The sequence below is a fragment of the Saccostrea echinata genome, unplaced genomic scaffold, assembly GCF_033153115.1.
Source record: "Saccostrea echinata isolate AGI-Se365-2 ecotype Australia unplaced genomic scaffold, CSIRO_AGI_Sech_v1 ptg000001l, whole genome shotgun sequence".
NCBI classification, from domain to species: Eukaryota; Metazoa; Mollusca; class Bivalvia; order Ostreida; family Ostreidae; genus Saccostrea; species Saccostrea echinata.
In genome coordinates, this window is record NW_026889750.1 from 29,005,310 (window position 1) to 29,026,438 (window position 21,129).

A 21,129-nucleotide genomic window follows, 5' to 3' on the forward strand; every position below is an offset into this window, starting at 1 on the left:
ATGATTTTCCACGTAGGAATTGCGTCTTGTATAATGGTTGACATGTTTATTACCCACTGTATAGTTATCTGAATGCAAAAAATGTATATATTCAATTACTGGCTTTCTAGTAAAATATCCAAATATTTAACAGATGAGCCAGACTTTGTGTTGTTTGTTTTAAATATTTTTAGACTCTTATCGTGCAGAAACTGTACAGTCTGTCTTTCAGAAAATGGTCTAATAATTTACCATTTATGACATGTCATTGAAAGCATTTGCTCAGCTGTTAAATATTTGGATATTTGGACAAAACAGGGACCTCTGAAAAGATGTCTAGGGGGAATAAGCATCCTTCGGTCGACCGATCGCACTTGCCGTGAGCCTTCTGTATTGATCGGGTAAACGGAGTAATTTAGCCAACATGGTATAAAAACAATTGCCTAATAATTAGTGGGAAACCTGCCAGTAATAATATGTTCAAATACTTACTTACTTCGTGCTGGTCAGCACATTAGGTCGTCACCAGAGACTTTCATGATGGTCTGTCTTGTGTTCGTCTCTGTCCCTGTCCCCATGTCCAGTTCTCTTTCATTTCTTTCTCCACCGATCTTATCCAGGTCTCTTTTGATCTTCCGCTCTTTCTCTTACCGATTGGTGTCAATCTCAGTGCAACCCTTGGGATGGAGGTTGGTTGAATTCTGGATATGTGTCCTATCCAAAGCCATTTTTTTCCCTTATAACTTGGGACAGAGGATCGGTGTTAGTCTATTTGTACAGCTCTTCATTTGAAATGGTATTAGGCCAGAAAATGAGGGATATTCTGAGTGATAAGGCAATGGGTCTGGAAGGCATTGAGCTTGTTTAAAATGGCTTTTGTTACTTTTCCTGATTCAGCGGCATACAAGGGAGGCCCAAGCACATTACTCTTGAAAATCCTAATTTTGGTATTTATGCTTATCTTGGCTGACTTCCAGATGTTTTGAGGTGTACCATACGCTCCTGTAGTTTTAGAAATCCGAGCTAGTACATTTACCTCAGAGTTTCCATCTGTGGTGATCTTAGTTCTTACTTACTGTGACATCTTCCATTTTTATACCATTTTGGGTGATGGGCTCGTCTGATTTAGTGTTAAGCTTCATGTTCTTAGATTTGGTGTTATTAATTTTCAGACCAGTCTTTCCTGCTGTTTTGTCAAGTTTGTTGTTTTTTTCTTGCATATCATGATGTCAGAGAGCTAGCAGTGCTATATAATCTGCAAAATTTAGCTCTTCAAGCTATCCAATGATAGGTTGTATTTGCAAATAACGTCATTATAATGATCATAAAATTTGCGAATTTGACTTCAAATAAGATAGTTAAAATCCTGTAACATCAATTTATTATTCAGTAACATGCCTTTGTTTAAAAATTGATCCCACTCAAAAGATGCTCTAAGGTATCGAATCAGTTGGGGGACATGAACACCATACTCTGGATTATGGAATATTGCTAAATAAAAGGGGAAGCTTGATGTTGAACAAAGTGAAGTAATCCCGTCTGTCATATACTTTAATAGTTAGTTGGCAACTAGGTCCATAGACAGCAAAATATCCAAGTATTAATCAGATGTGTAAGGGATTTGAAGGACCATTATTTCGAGTTTAATAGGATATATCAATTGATATATGAATGAAAATACTCTTCTTAATTTAAAAAAAACGTCGTCAATCCTCCTAGTCACCTGATCCCACCTCCGGAATTTCCAGGGGTCCGTGTTTATGGCCTGTTCACATATTTGTATTGTTTGAAGTTTTTATGAGATCGATCACTGTTCGTTATTTTCACCCTTATTCATCGATATATCTTAATGTTTGATTGAAAGCGCAGCCAGAGTTTTTTTTCTTCTCAAGAAGAAGTTTTTGAAAATTACTGATTGATGCATACGTCATATTTCATATAACATTAGCTTACATGTAATTGATATAATATCTTTTGAAGGCAGCTTCCCCCTTTTCTTCTCGGATATTGTTTAATATAAAGAAAACTTTAGAAGTACTGCAATTTCTTTCAGATTGGAAAATATGGAAGCCTCTAAATTTCTGCTTATTGCAATGACGCTCACAATTTGTGCAGCTATCTTTCAATTAATTGGTTTGGCGTCACCTTACTGGACATTTATTGATGGAAATTCAATCAATGTAAATTCTGGTCTATGGAAGACATGTACGCAAACAGTTTCGACTGGAGATACCGTATGCACTGATATTGAAATTACAGATGACGGTACAGATAAATTTATTACATTTTAAAGATAAATGTTTTCAAAAGGAGGACGAAGAAAAAAAACATATCCCACTAGATGCATGTCAAGTCGGACTGAATTTAAAACAAGTTCAAAAATAAATTTAAAAAAAAATCAAAATGTATATTAAAAAAAATTAAATAAAATTAGCCGAAAGTTTAATATGAAAGAATTGTTATTTGAAATTTTTAGTGTTTTTTTCACATCACGTTCACATTGATATAACATTCCTTATTACAGATTGGCTCAAGGCTGTCCGAGCAATGAGCATCCTTGGCTTTCTGGTACTAATGGTAGCGGCAATCATGGCAGTATTAAAACTGTTTGTTCTGAAAGACAAGCAGCCAGTTCTTTTTGTTGCAATAGGCACAGCTTTCGCAGGAGGTAATGGATATTTATATTTGATCTGAAACGTATCTTTATGAATGTATTTCATTTAAAGAAATTGATTTAATTATCACTTGTGATGTTATGCCAAAAATAGATTTTATCGACATTTTTTATGCTACTAGAAAGTCTATTAAATACGAAAGCCTATTAAGATCAAACTACGGTAAAAAAAAAAAATTTAAAAGCCGTCACAGCGCCTTTTCAAAAGGCGTAATAACGCCTTTTGAAAAGGTGTTATAGCGCAGACAAAGGCGTACTAACGTTATATTTACGCCTTTCCAAAAGGCGTTATATTAAGTCTTTTAAAGAGGCGTTATTACGCCTTCTTTAAGGGCGTTATTACATAATTTACAAAATTTCGTTTATTGTCCAATTAATTGCACCTTGAATTTTACATTGAATTCTATGGGCATCACATGTGTTTTTAAGATATTGTAATAAGTAATTTGAACTTCATACAGATCTCTTGGTGAAAACATGCAAGGACTCTCTCTTTATTAAAATATGAAATAAAATGAATCATTAACCACAGATATTTTGACAAAATTTAAATTTCCTTCTTTTCATCAAGGGCAGATATCTCTTCAAAAATGTTTAAAGTGCAAAATTGCCGGCTTCTTAAATGTCATTAGTCATGTGAATTTGGTTCATTTCACTTTCATCATTATATCTAGCAATGCATATTTAACTAGTTTAAAATGATTCAAAATTGTTCAATGTCCCTTCATTATACATTGAATACCTAAAAAGGTGTACTAACGCCTATTTAGAAAGGCATACTAACGCCTTTAGGAAAAATGTTATAACACCTTTTTAAAGGCGTAGTAACGCCCTTTTAGAAAGGAGTTATAACGCCTTTTGGAAAGGCGAAATAACGCCTTTTAAAAAGGCATAATTACGCCTTTTTCGCGTTATAACGCCTTTTGAAAAGGCATTCTTACGGCTTTATTTGCGTTATTACGCCTTTTTCGGCATTATAATGCCTTTTCATTATAACGCCTTTTAATTTTTTTTTTTTTACCGTAGTTTGATCCTAATAGGATTTTGTAATTAAAGTTATGCATGATCATGAGATACATTTTAATTTCAAGTTAACGGGAAATCAATCTTGGTCATTTACTGTTGTCTTACCATTAAACTTGCTAGTGTTTGCCAGGTTGCTTACAATTTCAAGGCTTTATTTTTGTAGCGGTGTTTATCCTTATATCAATAGCAGTGTATGCGGCCAAAACAAAGGACTTCTACGGAAACGTTGATTATAATTATCACTTCGCTTTCGCCTTCAGCATCATAGGAATGATAGTAGCGATCGGAGCAGGTGGCGTGATGTTGGTAGACATCATGAAGGGATAAGAAATCATCAGTTCTCCTCACCTATGAAACAGTAGTTCAGTTCAGGAAGAAAATCATTCAGTTTTATACATTGAAAAGGCATATTTAAGTCTCTCTTCTTGATTACATTTTACTTTTATTTTTACATTTTACTCTACAGTATAATTGAAAGGCTTATTAATAATTATTGTTGAAAGTAATTTATAACTCGTTAATTAAAATTTTCTATAAAATTTCATGACTCATACAGTCAGTTTTCGGTAATATATCTGCAGCTGCATAAGAAAATAGGTACAAAAGTGTGCTTTTGTCTGCCTTCATCAGCCAGTCTAAATTAGTGAGCATATGTATGCATCGTATTGGCAAGATAAGCATTAAATAATACCAGCATTACTTGTATTTTCAAACCAAAAAAAGTTGTATAGTTGTGTACCCGGTCCATTGTTTTGTTGTTACTATGTAACTAAGCATCAAGTATACAATATTGTGTACAAATATGCAATATATCGTAAGACTAATGACTTTAATGTTTACCTTTCTTCTATCTATTAAAGGTAAAATTCTATTTTCGCTCAGCTCTTTTTTGTTCACTTTTCTTGTCTGTGAAACAAAAGTAGAATAAAATCGAAATACGTAGTTTTGAAAAAATGGCCTTTCTACCTGTTATTTTTAAAATCGTTAACGATAAAAACAAGACGCTTCAAAAGTTAAGTGCTTTTTTCAATCAACTCGAATGTTGACAAATAGAGCTGTATTTATTTGACTTCTTTTGATGACTTTGAATGCAGGGAAGAATGATTTGAAAGAAAGGCAGTGGGGTATAAAAGCTGCCGAGACAGTACATATTTGCGTATCATTTTGTATCTCCTGTGAATGCAGAGGAATATTTATTACTCCCTCTAATAACAACACACAACAGAAAATCCACTACTGATATATTGTTTGTAGCATCAGAGATTGTCTTTGTATCCGTGAATGATATACATGTATGTCTATTTTTTTCATCTGTAGACGAACTTATTCCCATTTAATCCGAATGAAAATAAGTAAATGACATATTCATTTTCATTACTGTTCTATAATTTGTATCAAAAGTGTTTGTTGATTCAATTTAAAAGTCTATCAAGTGCTCGATAATCTCTAAATTAAATATCTTTTTATCATCAGTGACAACTTTGCTGGAGAATTTTATCTTTCTCTTTTTCTTTAAGAATTTTTTTTAATTTCACTTAATCAAGTTATGTCATTGAACACCTGAAGTATTGTGCATAAACCAAATTTTTAAACAAATATTTAAAAGAAAAAGATATTGTACCCTTTAGATAAATAATGTACTTTCTACTTCCTTACTTTAAAATATTGAACAGGTTCGTAGAGCCCGTGGTTTGTTTGAGCCCGGTTTTCTGAATAGGCCTTTTGCTGTGGTTTTATTGTGTAATGTTTCATTTAAATGCTGGTCCTCCCTCCCCAGTTTTTGTTGCTGCAAGGTCTAACACTGGCAAATCTTTGAGTTTGTGCAGTTTAGAGGGTTTTTTCCCTTTCTTCCTTTCCTGTTTTTTTCTTTTTGATCAATTTTATTTTTGGAATTTTAACATATGCATGAAGGTAAAACAAATAAAAACATTCTTTGATATTAAAAAGTTATATGTATATGTTATATTATGTTGCATGCAGCTGAAGGTTACAATACATTGATTTACTGATAAATAATTACTTGAATTGCTTTGATAAATATTTTTGTAAGGAAATATATTCTTGTTAAAATATCCTTTTGGAGAAGACTTTTAATCAAAAGAATAGAAACATATATATTTTTATTTTCAATTTTCTTGATTTCGATACTGTAAATCATTGCACAGCAATAAAACTCAAAAGGTTTTTGTGGAATGGCATATCTCTTCTTTTTTTTTGGGGGGGGGGGGGGGGGGTGTCAGCACTTATATACATGCACATATGATTTCAACACATTTTTTGTAAGACGAGTAAGCTCATGATCAATGTCAAGGCAGGGGTTTTATTTTACAAAAACATTAAAAATAACGTCACAATTTTTTTTTTTGAAATAGTTATCACACAAAAACATTGAGGGTATGCATATTAAAGAATCGTGTTAAACACAACTCAAGATCAGCTAACCTGAAAGGCTGGGGTTTTATACTATGGAAAAAAATGAAAATGATGTTTTGAGTACATTTTTGTTTTTGAAGTAGTCTTTGTACAAAGAAATGATAAACGTAAATCGAGTTATCATAATAAAGCTTAAATGAACAGGGAGTTAAAATGTCTAGACAACATTTTTATTCACTTTTGATGTATTATCAGTGCTGATTTAAATGTTTTCTCCAATCTCGCCTCAACAACATAAACAACATAATTTATTATTCTTTTTGAGATTTTCACATACAGATTTTGGTATTCATGTAGTCTGCTTATGTTTTCGTTCGCAACTAAATTAAGGTTCATAAACCCTCTGCTCACTCATATAAAATATTGCTTTAACCATTGTGGTTTTCCAAAAGAAATGTGTTTTATACACATGTAAGTAAAATACAAACAATTAGAACATGGCCTGCGTTGCAAATTAGACAAAAAGGACACTTTTCAACCTGTCAAATTTATAAAAGAATAATTATATTTATGTCATTAAGAGTTATCTCTCTTATCAGAGTATCAATGAACCTTAATAAAATTAGAAGTCAAATAGGATGCATTAAAAAAAACTTATGATTTACAAACCATTGTAAATCGAAACACCATTAATTTGAATCATTAAAATGACACTGAATATTGAAGCCATCCTTCAATCGACGGAAATTGGAGTTTATAGCTTATTTTTTGCGTACATGCACGAAGAATATTCTCTTCTTTTAGTATACATAAAAAATCATGAAAAAGAATATCAATGGTCTACACATGTAGCGATGTAAAGTAATGTAAAAAAAAAAAAAAAAAAAAAAAAAAAACTAGCTGTAGTAGTAGTACAAAAATCAGATTATACTTTTCTATTAACATTAGCTGTGTTTTCAAATACAGAAATACAGAACACATACCTGTTACCTTGATGTAGTCTCCAGAGACATGTCTGTTTGATGGTTTGTATGTTTGTTGAATTTCACATCTCTCTCGAAAAATTTTCTCTCATATGGAGACGCCACAACTAGCCGGTGGATGGCTATAAATTTAGACCTATACTCGGTACTAAGCTTAAAACATTCCTTATATTTACATTTTACATGTTCAAAATCACCAAAAATATACCGGTACTCAATGTTTAATTTTCTCACTGCCCTATATCGTTTTTATTAACGTCTCTGTAGCTCATTGGGACGTCACTTTAGCGCGAGTTTATCCGTGTATATTTGAGTATACACGAAAATGGCATTCAAATCAATTTCACAGTTGGCTTACTAGAAAAACACAGCAAATGTAAGTATTGTTTCTTGTTTCCAAGATATGATATAAAGTATACCTATATACGTAATATAAAACCAAGTACATTTTCTGAGATAAGATACCATCTTCAGTAGTTTTAATTTTGGGTTGAAAAGAAGTGTTCTAAACATAATTTTTTAGCTTTTTGCGATACTCATTACAATAGGGCATTGGTCACGATAGCCTAGTGGTAGGACGACCGTTTCGTGATTGGGAACCCGGGTTTGATTCTCGTTCGCCTCGCAGCATCAACCCTAAGTCGTAAACATAATAAGTGACTGTTACTTCGCCAAGCCTCCGGCACTGGAAATGAAATTCACTGGTCTTTTGGATGAGACTTTAAAAACCGAGGTCCCATGTCACCGTAGGCGTGATAAAGAACCCTTTCTGCTCAATGGCCGATTGTAGGTCTTAATTTAAAGCCCTTCACCGAAATATATTAACGTCTCTATATGAGTGTAAAATTCTCGAATGGGACGTAAAACAACATACAATCAACCTTAACTATAGATTTTATCATACATATATAAAGTATGGTTGTCTATACAGTACAGAATATGAATTTTTGGAAATTACATCTACCTAGGAATGCACAAATTAATTTCAAAAAATGATTTTTAATATCACCACTGTTATATTTTTGTATTCTCTCTTAATCATCAAGTTCGCTTACAGGACCGACCACGTGTTCACTAAGATAATTTTTTCTGAATCTTTGGTTGTTTCGGATACAAACCCTGCGACAAAACATCGATGATGAATATACATTTTTTCTATTAATGTTAGTGTTATTTTTCTTTTGAGGGCCGTTTCTTTTTTTCCATCGCTCATTTAACCGATTAAATCGAGATAAGGAATTTATGAAATATAATTTTTAAAAAGACCTAGATGTTTTTGATTTTAATTTTCAGGTATAACAATTATCATGGCTGGAATAAATTGTTATCTTGTTTCGTTCGAGATAATGCTTTTTGTTGTCATTTTTCAACTGATTGGGATATTGGTACCTTACTGGATATCTATTTCCTTTAAATGATTTAAAAGAATCTGTCTATATCGTCAAATTTTTATAAGAAAACCACTTTATGTTTAACTTAGAGGATCTGACTGTAAAAAGGCTCTACGAGGTACTGCTATTTCTGGACTTCTGACACTACTGGCTGCTGCTGGTTTAACATTTCTAAAATGATTGGTTTTTGTTGCGATTGGGAAAATTTATACCGGAGGTGAGAGAAACATTTAATGACATAAGCTTTATCTGTGTATAAAAAAATTATAATAAAAGAAAATAATTACATAACATTATGTAACAACATGTAATAATCAAAAAATTATACAAAGATTCCTTTAAGTAAAAGTACATGCACTAAGAACAAGAATGATGGAAGAAATGTCTAATATTATCTCTGCAGCTAGCCTCATTTTGCCTGCTATTGGTACGTATTCAGCCAAAGTGACGAACGTTTTGTCTCCCATTCCCTTTGATTACCATATTGGTATCATCTGCAACTATATTGGAATGATAACAGCAATTGCAGCTGGTATTGTAATGGTTGTTGGAGTGATTAAGGATGGCCTCTCTGTCTCTCTCTCTCTCTCTCTCTCTCTCTCTCTCTCTCTCTCTCTCTATATATATATATATATATATCGAAAATAACTGAAACATTTGGTTTTGGTTTTGTACTTATTGAATGAATAAATTGAATTAACATCTTAACTAAGAAAAACATTCAAATTTGGAAAAGAGATAGAAGTGGCCTATCCAAATGTTCAATTTTCTTTGTTTTTAAAACAATCAATGTAACACAAATGATAAAATTATCAATGAATTACATGTAGTTCAAATTTTACTGATTGAAAGACAGTCAATTTTAGAGAAAGTTATAGAATAAACAATAAATAATGTGTTTGTGTCTCTCACAGGTCGGATGCATACATTCAACAGTAAAAGAAAATTCTGACAATGCAAATGATGGGCAGGAAATTCCGGAAATATCGTAGTTACTTTGAAATAATTAAAGAAAACGGATTTTGCACATTACATGTTTTATGTGATAAAGATGCCCCACAGCTCGTATTGCAAGGTTCTAATAAGGTTCTGGAATAATGATTTTTTTCAAGGGGGGGGGGTTAATTTTTATTGTTTTGTAAGCAAATATTCTGGGAAACATTTTGTAATTCTTACTGCCGTGGATGTTTAAAATTCTTTCATGATTTTCTTCTTTCGATATATATATATATATATATATATATATATATATATATATATATATATATATATATATATATATATATATATATATATATATATGTATATATATATATATATAGTATGTATTTTAAATACTTCTGCTCAAAGTGTTAAAAGGTCGTGTGTTTGAATCATGGCTGCGACTGACCTAAGTCGATAAAAAATAGGTAGCAATTATTCCTTCGCCAAGAGCTCGGGACTTTGAAGTGAAAGTTGCGGGTCTTTCGGGTGAGACCTTAAAAACCGAGGCCCCGTGTCACGGTAGGCGTTGGCACGATAAAGAACCCTTACTGCTCAATGGCCATGAGTGCCGAGTAAAGGTCTAAATATGAAGCCCTTCACCAGTATTTGATTACGTCTCTATATGAGTGAAAAATTCCCGAACGGAACGTAAAACAACAATCAATCACTCTTATAGAGACGCCACCATATACCGGTGAAGGGCTTCAAATTTTACCTTTACTTGGCACTCAGGGTCATTGTCTTTATCGTGACAGCTGGGGTAAATAAATTTTATAAATAGATCTGATACAGGTAGCCAGCTTTATTTAATCGTTAACTTTTATCGTTAAGAGATATTTTCTTCTTCAATCTTATATGTCTGTTAGTTCTTCTGATCTTTATTGGGTATGACAAATACATTTATATTCAAATTCTGATTAAGATCGGCATAATTTGTATTCTCCGAATACGTCATGGTTGTCCTAGTCAGACGACCAAACGTGGTTTTTTTTTTTGTTTTTTTGTTTTTTTTTTTTAAACGTTTGAATGTGTTTTTTTTTTTTTGTTTTTAGACTGCAATACTCTTTCATTTTTACTTTTCATTTAAAATAAAACAAAGAAAGCGGACAATAATTGTTTATTTTTTGTCACAATATATTTCTCATTTTCTGCTGACATATTACTAAAACGAATTAAAATGCGGGTATAATGTCTAAACAATCCGAATTTTATTCAGGAATATGGGGCAAACTTCTTAAATACTAATCTCTGCTATAAAAACACAACAAATTGCATCTGGTTTCTGTTGAATACACAAGAAAGAAATACACTTAATATACAGTACAGAGGAAGATATACAGTGTAACTTCTAAAATGATATATCCATTCAGGTTTTCCGTTAATATAGTTGTAAACCTACACTTTAGGATTTATTTCCCTTCATGAGGCAAAAAGCTTAACAGAATTTGTACTTCTGTTTAGAATTCTTTTTGAAGTGCCAGATACGGTTTATAAGCCATATTTTGCAGGTGTTGCAGGTAATTGTAAATAGCATCCCCCATTTTGTAAGCACTAGTTATACGTATTCATTTTGACAACTGAGTCGGTGAGTTTGTTAAAATTTCACACATCTCTGTCTCTCTCTCTTATTTGCTCACCACTGTTGATTCTTCTTAGATAATGCACACCTTTGTTAAAATCTGATTTAAATTTAACAATTGCAAATACAAGGACTGATTCATGTTAGAAGTGACCTTAATGACAAGATATATTTGTATAAGGAGGAGCGTCCGATTAAATAAATGAAGGCTTTCTTGAAATAAAAGTTACTTTTCAATGCGGTATTCTTATCAAACAACTCGTAGTTAATTGTTCTATTATAGATAAAGAATACAAAGATCTGCTTTTTTCTGCTTTACCAATGATTCATTGAAAAGTTTGTAAATTGAATATGGAGATAACGAACAGTTTTCAAGCACAAAAGTCCATTCAAACAATACAAATCAGGAGCAGAGCAAACAAGGACCTCTACTTCATCAGAGGTGGGTTAGGTGCCATGGAAGAATGAGCATCCACTGCCGACCGGTCACACCCGCCGTGTGCTCCTTGTCATAATTGGGAATTACCAGAAAAATCCGAAGACAATTCAGTGTGTAATTAATTGCCTAACAATTACGATGAAAAACGTCCACCAGCATTTGACTTAATGATAGATTGTATTTGCTGACAAGGTCAAGCTTAAAATCCAGTTAAACAAAACAAAATTGAGAGAATTGTCATAACTTGAACTAACAGAGGTAGGATCAGGAGTAAGCATACCCTATCGGTTAGATTCAAAGTACTCAAGGGGCGGGTCTTTCTTGTCACTCAGAACCCCTTTCATACATGAATGAACAAAGAATCACAAGATATAAGACCCAATGACTGCTAGCATTTCTTTTTAGGAAAGTCTCCCAGACCTGTCTCACGGCAGTCCAAGAGTAGTCCCAAATCACGATCAGATTTCTACAAAGCAGCCTCACAGCAGTCCAGGGACAGGGAGTCAGAATGGGGCTGTTTGGTACTTGCTACTGTACATGTAGACATTGTTTTCAAATAGTTCTTAGAATTAGGATCGGTTCTTTTCATTGCTCTTTGCATCTAAGTGTAATTCTTCCTGTTGATTGATACCCTAAATGTACTTGATATGGTTTGCTGGTTTACTGCATGAAAAAAAGTTCATGAAAAGATTTAACTATCTTAAATATTAGTCACAATGTTCAGAATTTGCGATGTATTGTGTAAAATCTTAATTGTTAACCTACGAAGAAGACCTCTTTCAATGCAGAAAAGTTTGTGACACTGCTTTTTTGTTTTATATTACTAAGGTTTTATCACTTTTTAAAGCAAGTGTTTCAAGTCCCGTAGACAAGATTCTGACAGGCAGGGAATAAAGATGAATAAATGAGTCAATCTCCATTTAAAATTATTTTACATGTGAAGCCGAATTTCAGCTTCTAATTTTTCAAGACAGAATGTTACTTATTGTTGTATGTCTGTATCAATTTTCATACCGGTATTTAATTTTGTTCATATCTTTCTTGCATACAGTAAACGAAAAAAAAAAACCTGATGCCATTGCAGTTAATTCGTAATTTCTTTATATTTGCTAAAAAACAAAAATCAAAGTTGGTCTTTTTAATGAAGATTTTTTCGCTATTTTTCAATATGTATTGTTATAAAAAGTCTTGTTATACTTTTTCTTTTTAATTTAAATCCCTTCATAAACTTATTATAGTGAATTTTGTTGTGCTGAAAATATTTTGGTTTAGACACATAAGTATGACATATGAAATCATTATAACTCAAACTAAAAAAAAAAAAATATATAAAATAAAAAAATATGTAGGTTATTGATATATAAAATAATTTTCAAATAATTATAAGAGAAGACAATTTCTTTTGAATTTGCAGAAAACGGACTCTCGAATGTTTTTAATTTTTTGTTTGGCTAATCCGCGAGCTACTATAAATACAAGTGTCTCTTCCTGAGACGCGTCATACTACTAATGATGTTAGGCAAAATATAAATGTAAATCAAAAGGGCTCGGTCAGAAAATCTTAATAGGTGAGTATTTTTTGGCACGATCTTTTATTTGATGTCAAAAATACAATTTTTAAACCATCTTTTACACGCCATACATATGCCTAAGATATGTAGAATATTTTACACTACAATTAAAATAAGATTGCATCTTTATTAAACAATGTATGTTTTCACAAGGAGAAATAATTTGTCGTAAAAGAGTGAAAAAAGTAAGTTGTTAATATCAAACAGTGAATGAAAAAAAGTAATATAAGTCTAACAGTAAGTGAAAAAAGTAATTTAAATCTAAAAAAGAACTGAAAAAAATATATAATTAAAAAGAAGGAGAAAGATAAGTACATGCTTTTTAAGTTTTGAAGGAAGTAAAAGAACAATAAAAGCATAATGACCTCTCTAGCAAAGTGCTCGGGTTACCTTAACTCTGGTAAAGCCGAAACGCTATCAAAATTTAGGTCTTTGAAAATGTTTGAAATAATTCGTAATCAGAACATTTTTTCGAAGCACTTTTATATGTATCACTTAATATTCATTTTTCAACATCATCTCCATACCCTGACGGAAGTACTTTAATGATTTCCTACGAAAACCACCATCCCATATTAAGTAACCTATTTATGGCCAACAAAAAGGTTAATTGATAAGACTTTAGTGCTTTTAATGTTACTTACTGATACGTTGATCTTACAGGAATTTCAACAACCTCGTTTAAAGTCGATATTTCGTAATTTTTTTTCTTTTACGATGACCTTGTTAGTAAATATAACCTATGATTGGGTCGAATTTTGTTTAATTTGTTTCATACCAATTGTTAGGCCTTTATTTTTATACTAAATTTGACTACGGAATTCCCCGTCTACCTGATCAATACATAGGGTTCACGGCGGGTGTGACTCGTCCACAGGGGATCCTTACTCCTCTAATGCACCTTATCCCACCTCTGGAATTTCCAGGCGTCCGTTTTTTATGCTCTCTTCACATATTTGTATTGTTTATAAATTTTTGGAGATCAATCGGGGTTCATTATCTTCATCTTTACTTCTCATTTTTTAAAATCACCCAACGTTGTCCCTTTTAATTGAAATTTAAAAACTTTATGCTGGGGATATTTCTGATATACTTAACCACTTTACCTTATCACAAATAAATTGTAGCAAATAATGAACGTAAAAGTGGTCTAGTTCTTAAATAAAAATACAACAGTTTGACTGAAATAACTATAATTTAATTAACAAAAGCATATTGTGTATGCTTGAGCTATCTTTCTTTAACAGTGTTGCATGTGTCACTCATTCGTGACAATAATTTCAGAGAATATTTTTTATAGTCACTTCTGCATATTTGAAACATGTATCTGTGTTAAACTACAGAAAAAGTTATTTCGTCCCCTGAAAATTTGCTCTTTTACATTTGCAATCATTTTTGGTCGCCCGCGTGGCGCAGTGGTTAGAGTGTTCGCTCTAGAGTCGCAGAGTAATGAGTTGATCCTTACGTCGCGGGCTCGAATCCCACTGTGGGACGTGGAGACCGGTCCTTCGTATGAGACCGTATAAACAGAGGTCCCGTGTCGCAGTAGGTGCTGGCACGAAAAAGATCCCTCACTGTTCAATGGCCTTAAGTGCCGAGTATAGGTAAAAACTTTGCAGCTCTCCACCGGCAAGTGGTGGCATCTCCATATGAGTGAAAAATTCTCGAGAGGGACGTAAAACAATAATGAACAAACAAACAAGTAACCATTTTTGCCCTCATTTAGGTTCTCCCATACACAGTTGATTTCCAGAAAATATCTTTTCTGTTAAATCTACGTATTAAAACAAAGGCAAAAGGATATAAATTATATAACAAGAACGAAAAATTTCTCTACGTAAAGTATACCATAAGCTTTTAGGTAGCTCAATGGCTAACAGCAAATAATGCTCACTCCTCCATGGCACCTGATCCACCTCTGATGTTTTCGGAGGTTTGCATTTGCTCTGCTCCCGATTTGTATTGTTTAAATGGACTTTGAGCTTGAATACTGTTCGTTATCTCCATATTTCATTAGTAAAGTCATCAGCAATTTTTTTAGTAAGTCGTTCGATTCTTCGCATTGCTTGGCGTCTCAAGTTTTGTTAAGATTTTTTTAATATAAAAGTGATCATCTTGAAGTCGACTCATTACTATATATATATATATATATATATATATATATATATATATATATATATATATATATATATATATATATATATATATATATATATATATATATAATAATAATAATAATAATAATAATAATTTGTGCATGTTGTATGATGAATTTATATTTATTTAATCATTGTTTTTCAGAAAAAAGAATATGGAAGGTTCTAAAGTTTTGATCACTGCACTGGTTCTAATAATATGCGCAGCCCTCCTTCAGCTGTTTGGCTTAGCCTCACCATACTGGATTTCTGATGAAAATTCAATAGATTTAGGAAGTTCTTATGTACCCACCTACGCTGGTCTGTGGAAGGCATGTGATTGCAGTGATACTGATGATTTCCTACAATCAATAGGTAAATAAGATTTGAATTTAGTAAAAAGTTATAATTTTTATGCTGTTTTCTTAGAGGGCAAGGTTATATTATGTCAAAATAGATTATATTTCACTTATAAACTTATAACGAAGTTTTTCTTTCTACAGACATGTCAAAACGCCAGTTGCGAACGTCTCAAGCTATGAGCATTCTTGGATTCTTGGCACTCATGTTTGCTTCAGTATTGACAGTCATAAAGTTATTCTTTCTGAAGGACAGAAAACCGATACTTTTCGTGGCAATAGGTTCAGTTTTTATTGGAGGTATGCTCTATTTAAGAAAGTATTGACTCTAGAAAGCTTTCAATTTATAAACTATACACTTCGAGGGCTGTTCGGAAATGATTGAGACATTACTTTTTTCTAATGTTGAAACGATCTTCTTTCTTTATCTTTAAAATATAACATTCTAGAAATCAAACTCTCTCTCTCTGTCCTTAAATGATTCTTTAAAAGAAATAAAATGGATTGTGTTGTTACCCCAGTGTAAAACAACGTGAAGTGTCATATACAGGTTGACTTAGCATCACGCAGTACTGATTTTGCACCGTACGTACGTGGGTTATCGTTAATTAGTACGTAATAAATTATCATTTGTTTTTATCCTGGTTGAGTTAGTTGTTAAAAAAATACACCAATAAAAAAATCCACACCCTGGCGACACTTTTCGCATTCTTGTTGTTTTCACGGGTCTTGATGGGTCTTAACAAGAGTTCTCCACAGCGCTACACAAAATGTTTGGTATGTTCGCTGACGTCAAAATTTGTTTTGTCGTCGTAATCAGATTTCCATATCGTGCTTGATTTTTTAAAGATCAAAATTCTATCAACTTGCACAAAATTAAATTAAACTACAATTAAAAGTGATATACATAGTTTGAATTATTTTCGTTCTTACTGTGTATCAACCGTGAGTTTGAACGTAGGTGTTACATATTTTTAATATCGATTTCGTGACTGCGTCGGGTACCCTTACCAATGACACATTAATATATCATTGAAAAGAGAAAAAATAAAAATGTTTGTAAAATATTTCTTGCTTTCTTTAATTCTTAATATTAACAAACATGTATGCAAATTTTTACAAAAAGACATTCATTAAAAAGGAGAATAAGCACAATGTCTCAATAATTTCCCAACAGCCCTCGTATATCACGTTATTTTTCAACCTGTAAGATTGTTTCAATATTAGCAATACTCACCTATTTTCGCATCTATATTTAAAGGGTCTTATAAATTTAGCATATTAATACCGAAAAAATGCACTTCCTGTTCTAAAGAAAAACTGTTAACACCCACGGTAGGGATTGAACTCAAGATCCCGAGAATGCTAGAATGCTGAGAATTACACCACTGAAACCTAAGATAATAATTTTTTTAAAAAAAGAAATCTCAACAAATATCCAAATTGAAAAAAATAGGCAACGTGGCAAAATATGGTACGTCGGGGTCATTAAAACTCTTTTTAGTATAATGCTTGGCTAAAGTATGTTCCAGAAACTGTTCATTTAAATGCACACAGGTAAGGGATAGAGAAATAATTAATATAAATTGTCTTCTATATACAATGGTAGCATATAATGATTATATTGATGTAATGATTTGAGTTTTGATTGACAATATCTACTTAGTTTTTGGGGATACGTCTTCCAACAATCTGTCGGAATTTCATTGGATACTTATTGCTCCCCTTTACTAGCAGGCCCATTTTTGTATTCATATGAAGCAAAATCTATTGAAAAACTTTTACAAAAGAGAAAAAGATATATCGATTACGTTTTATGTAATTTCAATTTTCATTTTAATCCTACTTTGATATTTCTCTTTGAAGTCGAGATAATGATACCACAAGTCTGCCACATTTGTTTCATATGCAGACAAAGACGTTAGTGGTAAGCAAACAACAAATCAAAAAGTAATAATAGCTTCACCATTTTTATACATTAGAACCTCTCGTATTATCCTTAGTGAATTCCGTGTTTTGTAATTGAACATGGATTTTCTGTCAATTTTACAAGTGCGAAGTCAGACACAAAATTTCCTTTTAATGTTGATATTGATGCAGAGTAGATGTCAAATGGAATGTCTGAAATGCTAATAAATCTTTTTTTTTTTAATTCATTACATGCATATAAATAAATTCAATGCATGAGCCATGACCCAATTGTACTAAGAAAAGTTTACGTCAGATATCACAGAACTAGCAGTAAATTGATATCAATATTAGAGCTGTGTCAATATATCGATACGTACCGATATTCAAGAATGTATCGTATCGAAAAAATAACTTCCAATACATATCGGGAAGGCCAATTTTCCTATAATCCTGTGAAAATGTTGAGAATCTCACTCACCAAAAATTACATTAACTGTTTTGAATTAAAACTGATCAATAATGATATAAACATTAAGGAGATAGCACATCTTAAAATTATAGCTATTACAATATACATAAACTACTATATTTTAACATGTTGGTTTTACAGACGTTAAAAGTTTGAATTTGAAGTGCATTTTGTAATGACAGTGAGACAGGGGTTATAAAACACTGTTTTTATAAAATTTATGTATTGAATGAATTACAAGACTTTTTGATAGACTTGTGAAATGATCCCAATATATTGCATATTGCTTTATGAAATATCCTATCGTATCGAAATTTTCTGATCAATACACAACGTTACGATTCAATATTATTTTCTTTTGCAGCTGTATTCATTATAGTTTCAGTGCGACAATTTGCAGAAAATGTTAATGATGAGAGGTTGAACAAGTACAACTTTAGATTTCACTTTGCTTTTTCCTTCTGCATTCTTGCGATGCTAGCAGCACTTGTATCCGGGGGAGTTATGTTACTAGAATTACGAAGGAAAGCATCACAAGAAACACAAGAAAGACGTCAAGAAGAAGAAAAATGAAATAAAAAAAATCACAAATTTTGCTTCCTTCATTTGGAACATAAAGATTCAATGAGTATTTTTAAAATGTTATATACATTTTTTAATGTTGACTCAAAGTATGCCGCTTTTATTGAGCATTGTTTTACTTTATCATTTTGTGAATATTAACTTTTGAAAGAATACTTTAAGAAACTTATTCTATTACTACATTAAGATTTAATGATATATATGAATGATTTTCAGAAATACAACTTAAATTTTCCTTTTCTTTATCATACCTCATTTAACACTGCACTTTTAATTATGAAAACAATAAAGTATGCCGTGCAATATACTGTCACAGTTTGGATATTTTTTGTCAAAATAACTTGATATTTTTTGTCATATTTATGTATGGGTCTTTAAATTAAATTGTGTTTTCCGATACAATAGATCCATAAAAATAACTACATTTGTAAAAAGTAGAGTTAACAAACAGTGTTAAATCTCATAAATCCAGTAGACAAAACGAATCGTAAACAGGGCAAAACACGAAAGCCTTGATAACACCATAGGGGGATCAGTTGCCTAGGTGTGGTTACCATATTTGAAACATGAAAGCAACTGGTTGTGAATGAAAATGTCACAACTTTATCTAGACAGAAACAGACATTAGAAGACTACTTTAGAAACTATAGACAGCACAGTAAAAGACAAATATAACCTATTCTATGAATTATATTTATCAATATTTCGGATAATCAGAGAATGATAGCTACCAAAATCTTAAAGACACTGATTTCACAAAACGAAAAGTGACATTTATTGAGGTCATGTAAAAGCTTAACATTGCAGAAATGCTGCTTAATTTCTTAGCAGAGTAGAAATGTTGGAGCCTCTGTGCTTCTTTGTGAACACCGTCAATCAGAATTTTATATACCTATTCATATGATATGTAGCACTTTCCATCTGATTCGTGTATGTTTTATGTTTTTAAAAAAAATATTATGTAAATAGCATTTATGACAGTAAATAGTTTTATGCCGACAAATAACTTAATCTTTCAATTTGTTTTTTTTATATTTGTGTTTTATTCAATATATATATTTGTTCATGTAGTATTTTATTTGTACATGTAAGCCCTTACAGAGGACCCTGTATATTTTCCCCGCTGGGAGCCTTAGGAACATTTTTGCAATCAGATTGAGAGTTAGCGTCACTTTGTACAATTCGTGGAGAGAAGTAGACAGAAGGCTGAGAGAGATTTTAAAACCCAGGCCTCCCACGTCCCCCATTTTAGCAAAAAAACTCATGTCTGTTTGCATACAAAAAATATTTTGGAATATTGTAATTTTGATGTATTATACCACTTATTGTGTCTGCAATTGGTTATAGTCACCAAACTTCTAAGATACATTTTTGTACGTTTATACTAGTACATTTTGCATGTCGCATGTAAATTTTACTTGGTCTTTTCGCGTTTGTTCATACTAGCTTAAAATCTATCAAGGTTTAATAAACAACAATTTCAACACATTCCTGTGTTAAGTTATAGTTTTCTAGTATACGGTTTATTTAATTTTTGCTTGAAAGATGAAGGATAAAAAAAATCCAAGAGCCATGAAAATTGCTGCCACAATCCTACTCTCCTGACGCAGAAATACGTATTGAACACTTTCGCATGAAACCTCTTCAAAAGTTTTACATTTTGTACATACGATGGAAGAATTTTCATCAACTCACAGTGACCACCCGATTTTACCAGCACCTTCCAAATAATAGAGAACACAAGCTCTCGATATGGATTAACATTTTGTTTTAAAGTTTGCAGTCTAGTTTTGAACTTTTCATTGATAAGACGGACGGAAAAAGGGTTATCCAGTTTTCAAAACACTGATTGTGTTTCTATATGTTTACATGAATTCTAGTTCTTTCACTGGGCAAATATTTTATCAACAGTTATGACGTCATGGGTTAGGTATTAAACCCCTGTGAAAAATCCTGCACTAGAATTCTGCATAAGTAAAATAACGTGTACAATTACGTAATTAATATATTTAAGTTGTATAACGAAATATCGAGAAAACAAACAGTATTCAAGCGCCAAGTCCATTAAAACAATACAAATCGGGGGCAGAGCAAACACGGACCCCCCCCCCCAAAAAAAAAGTCAGAGGTGGGATCAGGTGCCATATGGATAAGTGAGCTTCTAATGCCGACCAATCACACCCGCCGTATGCTCCTTGTCATGGTTGGTAAATAACGGAAAAATCCGTCGACAATTCAGTGTGTAACTAATGGCCTAACCAATAAGTATTAAAAATGTCAGTCAGCATATGACATAATGATAGATTGTATTTGCTGACAAGGTCATTGTATCGACCATAGAACTCACAAAATGATTACTTTAAACGAGACTGATGATAATCTTGTTTCATCAAATTATTTGTCAATAACTAACCTCGTTTTGGAAATTATTATTCATTAAATAGACATGTATTTTTTAATGTGTGTAGACGTATCTAAACAATATCAGAAAGCAGGCTGAAATGTAATGTCAATACAAAATACATGTTATATAAAATGTGTAATTTATAAGAAAGTGTTTTACTTTTTGTACAAACAATTTTTTGTATAGGCAAGTAAATTTTTCTTCTTATATTTTTATGTTTGTTAATAAGCAGACCTTTGTAAAAATAATAATAATAATAATAATAAATTA

The 21,129-nt window shown here is 32.0% G+C and overlaps 2 protein-coding genes across 2 annotated transcripts; both read left to right on the top strand.

Moving 5' to 3' along the window:
• Positions 1 to 2,042: 2,042 nt before the first annotated feature.
• On the top strand, positions 2,043 to 4,006 carry LOC133196560 (uncharacterized). The gene is made up of 3 exons (XM_061332431.1): positions 2,043 to 2,244; positions 2,504 to 2,647; positions 3,843 to 4,006. Exons 1-3 carry the CDS (start codon positions 2,043 to 2,045, stop codon positions 4,004 to 4,006), a joined length of 510 nt encoding a protein of 169 aa, XP_061188415.1.
• Positions 4,007 to 12,937: 8,931 nt separating this feature from the next.
• LOC133188892 (uncharacterized) lies at positions 12,938 to 18,559 on the top strand. The gene is made up of 4 exons (XM_061324374.1): positions 12,938 to 12,996; positions 15,301 to 15,509; positions 15,638 to 15,793; positions 18,238 to 18,559. The coding sequence occupies exons 2-4, from the start codon at positions 15,311 to 15,313 to the stop codon at positions 18,444 to 18,446; spliced, it is 564 nt and encodes a 187-aa protein (XP_061180358.1). The 5' UTR covers positions 12,938 to 12,996; positions 15,301 to 15,310; the 3' UTR covers positions 18,447 to 18,559.
• The last annotated feature ends 2,570 nt before the right edge of the window (positions 18,560 to 21,129 follow it).